At 49.3% G+C, this 10,779-nt stretch overlaps 1 protein-coding gene across 1 annotated transcript; it reads right to left on the reverse strand.

Moving 5' to 3' along the window:
- Window positions 1-425: 425 nt before the first annotated feature.
- On the reverse strand, window positions 426-8,746 carry LOC144158337 (uncharacterized). Its single transcript, XM_077689157.1, has 3 exons — window positions 8,619-8,746; window positions 5,733-5,897; window positions 426-1,252 (listed from the first exon to the last, which is right to left on the reverse strand). Exons 1-3 carry the CDS (start codon window positions 8,659-8,661, stop codon window positions 600-602), a joined length of 861 nt encoding a protein of 286 aa, XP_077545283.1. The 5' UTR covers window positions 8,662-8,746; the 3' UTR covers window positions 426-599.
- Window positions 8,747-10,779: the final 2,033 nt, after the last annotated feature.

Below are 10,779 nucleotides of genomic sequence, written 5' to 3' on the forward strand. Positions count from 1 at the left end.
GACTTTCTGCAAAGTTGTAGCTACCTGTTCCTCATTTTTCCAGGTAAGCATGCGATTTATATGCAAGGATGTTTTTTTCCTAGGCATTAAAGTTACAGGTGCGGGTCATATGCAAGGAAATACAGTATTTCAGGTATCATAGCTAATGCCGAGAATGATAGCGAAAATGTACAGCAGCAGAGGCTGTGCGCATGTACCGGTTGCTTTTTCGGCATGGCCGACAATTGTCTGCATGCTTCCAGCTCTAGTCGATTGCCTACGCTTCTGGTGGCAGCCGTCTGGCTCTGTTAAGTGCGTGTAGGTGTGGAAATGCATCCCCACAGTCGCTTCTTTGTGTGCAGTGCTTTATGCATTCTGTAAAGCCAACTCAACACAATGGGCATGTGAAGTGTTACAAGAAACTCCAAGTGGTGCACCGTGCCTAATACAAGGAACACATTCTTTTAATGCAGGTACGACACATGCAGGCACACAACACCACAAGTTCCTATAGACGCGGTGCCTGCGAAAAAAACAAAGCAAATCCTCGAGTTCTATTGGCAGTGTCAGCAGGAGTGGATGGTGCTTGTGGAGAGGCTCATCAGAGGACAACGCCTTCATCACCGAGGAAGCCTCCACACAAGCCAGTTGCAGGGCCCGTTTTCCACAAGAACACAAGCTGGGGAGTGACCAAGTGGGCGTTCTTGAGCTGCACCCTTCGACAGCATCAGGAAGCGCTGCCGTGCTTGATCAGGTGTGCGCCCAGCTGCCGCCTGCTGGTGAAGAGGGTGGGGCAGTAGGGGCACTGGAGGGTTGGCCGGGCGGTGTGCTGGCAGAACGTGCTGCAGCAGCAGCCGCGTGGTGCTGAATGTGTTGGGGCAGTAGCGGCACTTGTACACGATCACCATTGGGTGGCCCCGCAGGTGGCGCTCCAGCAGGGCCCGGGACTCAAACACCTGCCGGCACAGGTGGCAGGGAAAGGGGAAGCGCTGGTCTGCGACTTCAGCGGCCGAGTCCCGGCCGCCGCTGGACGGCCGGACATCGGCCACCATGGTAGGTGGCGGGCACGGTGGTGACTCTGCGGTTGTGGTGGGTGGCTCCGAGGTGACACTGTGGTGCTGTAGGTGAGCCTGCAGCTCCTCTTCTGAAGTGCAGGTCTCCGGGCAGTGGGGGCACTCGTGCCAGAAGGGGGCGCCAGCGGTGCCTTCCACCCGCGGCCCCTGCACGGGCGCCTTCCGCTTCGAGGCCCTCACGCTGGGTGGCAGCAAGGGGGCTGGGGAGAGCAAGCGACTTGTATTTCACGACCGCCTCCTCACCTGTTTGAGACGCCTGCGCAGCAAATAAGCTCCGGAAACAATTGTAGCGAAATGTCGAATGAGCAGGCCCTGTGCCATCAGTTTCAAATCGCACACATTTACACGTCTTCTTGAAATGCTGAGAATAGGTTCCCTGTAGACCTTTGACCTGCTTGGCACTGCGTCTTTTGCGGCAGCAACCCATGATGTACATGGAGGCCTCGCACTAGCCTGCGAGCCAAGCCTAACTGAATGCATCTCTGCAAAGAACGCTAGCAATGTGACCCTGTGGGATATTGGTGCACCTCTATCAACGGTGCTCAAATTCATGCACAGTTCATGGGGACCAGCTGCACCAGCTCCACCACAATATCCACGGCGGCAGGACACTCCCAAAGTCTGGGCCTGTTTACGTGTGCCAAAGTGTCGCTTGCTCGCCAACACTGGCTCATTTACACCCCAGTGACTCGTACATGCACTGCACCTACTGTACACACAGGTGCAGCACAACAAGCGGCACAATGCTTCCACCTCTAAACCATGCCATGCGACGTTAAGCGGCAACCACATGGAGCATTGTGCTCGCGTCTGGCGGCCGCCCGCGTCTCCTGGTGGTGACGCGAAAAACGTTGGAGAGCGCAATTTACCTCACCAGCATCTGCCAGATTGCTTTGTTAGCTAGAAACTGCCCAACTGGTCACACTGGCTCTTTCTTTTTTGAACTTGGTCCTCTCCAACATCCGTTTCACGTCGCCACTAGGAGACGCCGACGGACGCCAGACGCGGGCGAAACACCCCATCTAGTTGCCGCTTCACTCATCACGATGAACCGTGGCACAAGTACACTGGAACTCCGATAATACGACGTTTAAGGGCTGCGTGAAAGCATTGTATAACGGGCTGTTGTATGATTGGGGTACGGGTGAATGCCAACCTAGTAGATGGTGGTCTCACGCAACAGGTAGGCTAAGAACTTATTTAAACTATAATTTGCACGTTCTCGCGTAATTTGCAAACCTGTAGCTAAAATCCCAAGTTTCTAAAGAAAGAAAAAAGAAATGGCTATTTTGCGCCTCCCTCCTCTCCACGGCGTCTACCCGGCCGCCAGCCCTCTGCCTCGCACATGCCAGATTACCTGGGTAGGCCCAGGCGGCCGAACGAATCGATAGGAAGAAAGGCGACTGAAATTGCCACAGCTGAGCGAAACGAACGATTGTAAAAAAAAAGGCTGATGATTACTATATACTCCCTAATGCTAAATTTGTGTGCAGTACGAAATGCAGTCTTTTTGGTCACAGCAAATAGCTCCGGCTTCTCGGGAAGTGATTGCGTGACGAGTGAACGCACGGCGGCACGTGCTACTACTCTGCCGTTATCTCGCAGCGTGTCGCCGCCGCCGAGCACATTGTTATAAATTGCGCGCAAACATATCGCGCCATCACACATTTCAGCCCATGTTGATCGCCCTAACAAAGTTAATCCCATCTTTCCGAGAACAAAAAAATACCAAAACTCACCCTTAGCCCTGTCCATAACTGAACGGAATTTTTTGCCAGGTAATATCTTAACTATAACAGAGTCTTCATCCTTTCTTAAAGCATTAAAAGTGTTCTTAGAAATTCCAATTGATTAATGTAGTGATGCGGTGGTGTTGCTGATGTTACTTGATTGTTTTTGTGTGTGTTATTTGCACCTACACTTTGTTACCTGGAGCTTATTGTATTGTTATTAACGTACCTGTTTTTGTGCACAGTTTATATGCATGCTTTTCTCCTTATCACTTCTGTCGTGTGTAGTTTTCCTGTGCGTTTACATTTTAAGCTTTATACAATGATGTCTGGCAACATTTAATATATTGTGCACTGGTTGAATATTTTCTTGATACCCCCTATGAAATGCCCTCCCGGGTCTTTAGGGTATGTAAATAAATAAAATAAAATGAATAAATAAATCGTCTTTGAACCTCCCACGCAAACGTCAGCAATGGTAAGCCTCTGCGTTGGTGGCGGGAACTGCATCTCGGGAAGGGATAGCAAACTGCGTTTCAGAAAGTCAACACGTCATGGTCGAGCACACAACGGCACACGCTGCCGCCGCAACCGCCCAGCATGTCCCACTGCCTCCCCCTCACACTTTCACCGCACTTTCCTCTGCCATTTTCTTTCTGCTTTCACTCACTCGGTCACGACGCCGACACCGATCTCAAACCATAGTAGTGGCCACCCAAGAGCTGCACACTAAAAAAGGCAGTAAAGAAAGGACCAGAGCGACAATGCAGTTTTGAAAGTTTTGACAATGCAGTTTCCAACAAATCACAGCTGAATTTGGTTTCTCAAATGCAAGAACCTTATGCCGATATAAGATCACGCTTTCACCACTACCGCTAATCCCAATTCCTCGCACAATTTTCAAAACACCATCATTCCCTATCTCGTATGTGTAACTTCGTTTTCACATTCGGGCAGGTGGCCACAAGCTGTGTGCAGTGGCTTGCATCGATTCATGGCGCGGGCAGCAGCAATGCTGCTGCCGCGTTGTACGGAGGTGCTAGTGCTGGACCGCTCCATGGTCGGTCAGCATAGAAAACGCTAGGTTTGGCATTGAGGAACCGGGGGAATAGGGAAACCAAGCTTTGGGGGCCGCCCAAAAGTTCGGGGAACGCGAACTCAACACAAGTGTGCGCGACGAGTTTTAGAAGGGCGCAGTCCCCAACAACTCGTAGCCAGCTTGGGGTGCTCTTATGTTAGGAACTTTAGGCATGGCATCGGGGCAGATATTTGTTTGCTGCTATCCCCGCAGTTACAAATGACAATCTCTAACAGAGCTTTTCACCATACTATCATATCCTTTCTCTCACGTGGAACTTTATTTTCATAGTTATTGCCATTTTAGCGATTGGTGCTGCGTTGATTCCTGGTGCAGGTAGCGACATCCTTTGGCCCCTCGCTACATCGCGTGCTTGGGTAGATGCTGGCGCAGGGTCGCTCACCTGCTTTAAAAGTGTAGACCTAGAACCACGGCACAAATGTGACCAATCCCTGGCACAATTTTTCCCCACACTGTCATCCACCGTCTTGCATGCGTACCTTTGTTTTCGAGACTGCTTTGATTCTGGACCGCAGTGACGAGCGGCTGCTGCAATGGCCTGCGCTGGTTGGAGCCGCTTCGAAACCGTACGGGCATGCACGGCTGGCGTGTGTGCGGAGCGCTTCCGCGCACAGAAAACGTCTTGTGCTTTCCAGCTGAATTCATTTCTTACTAACGACATGCAAAATCTACATACTTAGCTAAGCTATTGTCGCAACCCACAATGTTGATTAAACAAAAGAGCCAGCCGTTTGGAGTAGCTGGAGCGTTGCGGGTTCCTAAATTTTCTAAACCTTCGTAATAACGAATCAGTAACTTGGTACACTACCGTACCTGTTTCAGCCCGTCACTTCGCGTAAGAATCGCAGAGCAGCCGACGACAGTCGGCTCGGACTATACGTGAAGGCAATGCAGAAGCCACGAGAACTCGGGTGTAGATAGGCGTGTAGACCTCGTGGAGTATTCACTCTGTAAGGTGCCTTGTGGTACTCAAGTTTGCCTCGAAAGCTTCTCTAAAAAGCAAGGAATCCCCAGTTGCGTCAAAAGAAGCAAGTTTTTCAAGAGATTTCTTAAAAAACAGCTTCCATGGCTGGAATGGCGCTGAGGGAGCGACCAAGTCCTTTCAAATTACACAAGCTTGTATTTGATCTTCATGGCCCTTTTAAAACCAGGTACAATTCGTCTCGGCAACATTTAATTTTTAACAGGCAACAAGACAAGATGCAAACCTGAGAAGGGTTTTTTTTTTTTTTTCCTGACAAAAATTTCCGTTTGCAACCTCAGAAATTGAGAACCTGCTGCACTACTGTTTGTCATCATCATCATCATCCTCACAGCCTATCTACGCCTACTGCAGGGCAAAGGCCTCTCCCATTATTGTCCAATTACCCCGGTCCTGTGCTAACTGCAACCAATTGATCCCCACAAACTTCTTGATCTCATCTGCCCATCCAACTTTCTGCCACCCCCTGCCACGCTTGCCTTCTCTACGGATCCACTCAGTTACCTATAACGACCAACGGTTATCTTGCCTTTGCATTACATGCCCCGCCCACGATCATTTCTTCTTCTTAATCCCTACTAATACGTCCTTAACACGCGTTTGTTCCCTGACCCACTCCGCTCTCTTCTTGTCCCTTAATGTTACACCCATCATTTTCCGCTCCATTGCCCGATGAGTTGTCCTCAGTGTAAGTTGAACCCTCTTAGTGAGCCTCCAAGTTTCTGCCCCGTAGGTGAGTACCGGTAAGATGCAGCTGTCATACACTATCAAATCATCACGATACACTTTGTATCATGATGATTTGGGGGGAGGGAGAAAAATGTGATGTGAGAAGAGTGTTTGGTGCTTGCATGAGCACATGCACTCACCAGGAGGCTTCTGGGAAGCAATACTGCCACTTGTGGCCTGAGTAGAAGCAACGGGTGGTGACCGGGGCTGAGATGACTGGGGCTGAGGTGACCGGGGATGAGGTGACCGGGGCTCGGGTGACTGGGGCTCGGGTGACTGAGGCTCTCGCTTCACCACAGCCAGTGCTGACACAGGAGGAGAAGTAGAAAGCCACAACTCTTCAGCTGTTCATCACGCTCCCTGCCCCCACTGTTAGGCAAATGAGAACAGCGCAGCACGTGCTGAACAAGCGTTCGATTCACTGTGCGCCATGCAGTTTGTGTCACTTAAAAAACACGCGTTCGGAAGAAAGGTTGCCACCTGTGGTGCTTGCGTTTACAGGTGTGCAAATATCAATTCTGGGACTGTAAATCAGACATGAATAGCAAAAACTGGTGCATATCGAACCAAACATTTTCAGACGAGAAAAAGTAAACCCAAGTAGTTGGGACTCGACACATTGGAGAGTTCGTGTACAAGTGCGTACAGAAAATTGAAAATCACACGTCAAGACAAGATCGCAGGGCGGTGGAACCAACATTTGGCATGAGATGCACGATCTTAAAGGAGTAGTGAGACCAAAATTTTATGTTCCTTTCTTATTGTTTTCATCGATGCTTAATGGCCTGGCGAACCTGAAACAACACTTTAAATACTTGAGTGTGTGATAATTAATTAAATTGAACGAACTGAAAATCTTCCATTTTTGGTTTCCCGTGCTACCAGCCCGGAGGGCGCGTGTGACAGAATCACGGAATGACCTCACTGCTTTGTGCGGACGTCAAAACACCACAAAGACAAGAGGAGGCGTTGTTTTGACCGCCCCGCTGCCGAAGCTTAGTGGATGAGCTGCCTGAAGGCGTTAGGCCTAGGATTGCGGCGGAAAATTGATTACTGCTTTCAATAAAAGACCTGATGCCGGCTTCTGCTGCGATTCTGGGCTTTATTGCCGGCTCCTTTCCCGCGTGTGTAACTTTATTTTTGGCAAGAGTGTCTTTCTGGGCAGCGGTTATGCCTGTAGCCCTGGCTACGTGCATCACTTTGTGAACGCGCCAGCGCCCAATTGCCACTCGCTGGGCCGTGCGCGCGAAGCGACGTCACGAGTTTCTGACGAGCCTTGAAGGCAGACGGCTACGTCACTTCTTTTTCCTCTCACGGAGTGATGTCACGGTGATGTCCACTTGCTGCGCACCGCTCGGCGTGCTGTTACGTCGGCATGATAGACCAGATCAAATTGGAGTATGTTAAACCCATTGCAGGCCGCTCATATTTCGGCCAGGGTATTCTGTCGATTAAAGGAAGCTAACTGCGTAATAAATATGACCACCAAACATTAGTGTCAGCACCCCTTTAATTAAAGGAGCGAGGAAGACAAAATACAAGTTGGGTTTATTAGAAAGACTGCGTAGTCCCGATAACAATGATACCAATATCATCGTAATCTTCGAACAAATAACGGAGATATGAAACAAAACGTGTGAAGCAGTCGCGACCCCTAGCCAATTTCCCGCAACTTTTCTATGACGTCACGGAACTTTGTTTGTGCGATTGGCGGCCGCCTAACTGACCTGTCGCGACGACACATGACTGGACGTCTGTACATGACTGGACGACACATGACTGGAGTTGCATTTGACCGCATCACTTGAATGCTGACTTGCAGTTAACGCACTGAAAATTATGTTTTATTGTTGGCCCGTATGACGTCATTCTTGCTCATAACACGTCATTGTGGCGCAAAATTTGAAAGTTTTTAAATACTTCTTGCTTTTTTTTTTCGTTAAAAAAAACATCTTTTGTGGCTGTAATGGAGGTGAGTGAGATACTGAATCCTAGTTCCTTCAAATTAAACGAAGTTGTATTTTCTCTTCATAGCTCTTTTAAGATGCTGCGACCACAGGAACAATACTCGACTGGTCCCTCCAATCATCGAACAGACGCTGGGCGTGACAGTGGCTGGTACGAGCTCACTGCGAGCGTTGCCAACAAGTGGTAGTAACTGTTGATTCCTTACGGTGGTAGTAACTGTTGATTCCTTACGCATGCCACTACACTAAAAGTGACCTTCTCTTCGGCCTCTAGATTTTACACAAGGAACGTTGCAACTCGGCTAACATGCACCAGAGCTAGCATGGACTTGTTTCGTGGCATTAGGCTTTCCTGCAATGCTTTGGCGTCGTTGCAAGGAGAAAAACCAACCCAAGGGGGCATGCAAGCGTGAGATGAGGCTGGAACACTTACACGTCCTCCACACACACTTTACCAAAAAAAAAGGAAAAAAAAGGAGAAGGCGCAGTAGGGTACGCGCATTTGTGCACCACCACCTTGCAGCTGAAAAAAAAATGATTTGTTTACACACGTGTGTGGCATGCCCGTCCTAGATGGGTGAGGGAAATATGTTGGGTTGTTGGAAGCGACATTTAAACCTTTCGCAGAAAAGTGCCGATTTCCGAGTGTGCTACGACGGTGGACCACAGGAGGGCATTTGGCATGCGGCCAGAGCAGCACTACACTTGTATTTGAGGCTGGTTCTAACAGGGCATTCCCTGATGCGGTCTTTACACAGGCCCTGCCTGCTACCCGCTCCACACGTAGACACGTTTCGGAAGAAATTTCACGCTGCCACGACTCGGGACCAAACGAACAGGGTCCCCATGCCGAGCAGCGAATTTCCCAACATCTGCCCCAAGGCTGCTCTCTTTTTCTGTTTTGTTTAACCACCTGTCAACCGGCTGACTTCGGGGGGAGAACAAGGCCGTCCGATGACTTCCTCCCGAGGTGAGCTGATTGCTGAATACACACCACAGGCCGAGACAGCTGACAGCACTTAGATACACACCAGCACACAAGGAACACAAACCACTCACGGGGGGTTGCTTGGGAAGGCGCCATCTCCTCCACCTCGCCCATTATGCTGCCTTGACTGCTGGCATCCGGAAAAGACGGGGGCTCCTCTTTCACCGCGGCCAGAGCTGCCAGAATGCAAGAGGGACTCAGATCACACTCTACCCTGTATACACTGAAAGGGGGGGCAGTGTGGCCCATTTTCTTGTGTTCAAAGACTTTGAAGCAGAGGTCAGCGCTCGAGGAGTTTTCTGGCTCTGCATGTACAGGGGGGGATTAAAACGATACGAGCCGCGGAGTGCACAGCCTAAGACGTATGCTGCACCATCTGGCTTCAAAGTCAGTAAACTGCGCACATGCGCAATCCTTCGAGAGAGTTTGAGAGTGCGGCCTGCTTGTACGGGGAATGCTTGGTCAAGAACCAATGCCTGTGATTTATTTTGAAGCGCCTTTTACTGCTGCGTCGCCACTGAGCCAAGGAGTCCCCCAATGACAGGTCTTGGGGCGGTATCATGCCATCTTTGGTGTTTGTTATATCTATACACACGGCCCATTTGCCTAGACTAGTGGCATTTGCAATAACCTTCTGGGGGATCCCTCCGATCTCGTCTCCCAAGCTCGCTTGGAAAAAATTCATGTTTCTCTGAGCAGGGTGATCGTTGAAGGGCGTCTGTCCAATTCATCTTTCCCTCAGCAAACAGCCATCGTCCATGTTGCAGTCCACCCTAATCCATGCCGCCTACAGCTCTCCCCCGACTAGCACCGCAGCGGAACTCGCACTGTGAAGGGGGGGTGGCATTGCTGGACACTCAAGATTCCCACTTGCGACGAAAGCGAGGAAACGCAACGGGAATTCTGACGCTTTGTTGCGCGGCAATCGTTTTTGTCGTTTGGTATGGACCAAATTTTGGCGCCGCGACAGAAATCACATCGCTTCGTTGCAAGTGTGCATTGGCCTTCATGAACAGCGATAATGCTCTATTCGCTGTATTTCCTAATTAGTATTCTCAATTAGATAAGAGGACACCCGGTTGACCAGCTGCGAATGACTTGCTCCTCAAACAACATGATGCCCTCTTGTTTTGCCTTGTACATCTCATAAAGTACGTACATACTGAAAACATACCGGGCATACACTGATTTGCATTGTGTGATAATATACAAATAAAACCAGGCAAGAAACACGGTGTGAGAGCAGGGTGGTAGGAGAAATATGATGTGCAATGAACAACGGTTATGTGACTCAAACAGCAATAAACTGGGTCTCGCAAGGCTACAAAAAGAAAAAAACAATATTTTTTCAGATAAAACAGCACATTAGACACAAGATCATGCATGCCCTCAAATAGCCGGCTGCAATAATATGTGCCAGCTCAGAGTAAAAAGACAAAAAAACGATCACAAAAGAGAAAAAACATAGCAGTGCTATCCAAAAAAAAAAACCATACAGTTTGCACACTCAACTCAATAATGTCAAAGAATTCACGAATGCTCCAAATTAAAGCGAACACTGCAAGCAGGAAACCCCGCAGGCACGTCAATCAGCTCTTCGAGGCAAACCAAAGAAAATAAAACGCTATCCCAATCCCGGAGGGGTCAGCAACACTGCGGCAAGAATAGCGTCCCATAGCGATGCTGCTGCTGTTGTCTTCATGGCAGCACCAAGGAATATGAGACAAAGCTTGTGGGATTTCTGCAGTGATGCTGCAGCCACCCTGCAATAAGAACATAATAAGAACATCAACCTGATTGATTCATTGTGGGGTCTTACATGCCGACGCTACACAGGCAATAAGGTGCACCGTTGTGGAGAACTCCGGATTAATTTTGACCACCTGGGGATCTTTAACGTGAGCCCAAGTCTCGCACACACGGGCGTTCTCGCTTTTCGCAGAAAGCTGCAAGCCCTTGACAGCCATGGGGAGCTTTTAGAAGCAAGCGTGCGATTTGAAAGACGTAGAGAGAGGAGGAGAAAAGTCCAGTCCCAGAATCTACAGCCTCTGTCAGACTTCAGCGCTCTAGGTTCGAGGCTACTACGGTGACTCCAGTATCGAACAACCTCCTCCCCCTTTTTCACCCCCTTCTAAAAAAAGCATTTCTGGAATTAATATTAAACCATTTTGCATTTCAATGTGCCTACAATAAAGGAAATGGAATACACGTAAAATGTCAATTGTGCAAAGA

The sequence above is a fragment of the Haemaphysalis longicornis genome, unplaced genomic scaffold (assembly GCF_048455015.1).
Source record: "Haemaphysalis longicornis isolate Haplotype H1 unplaced genomic scaffold, Haemaphysalis longicornis Haplotype H1 scaffold_10, whole genome shotgun sequence".
Taxonomy (NCBI): Eukaryota; Metazoa; Arthropoda; class Arachnida; order Ixodida; family Ixodidae; genus Haemaphysalis; species Haemaphysalis longicornis.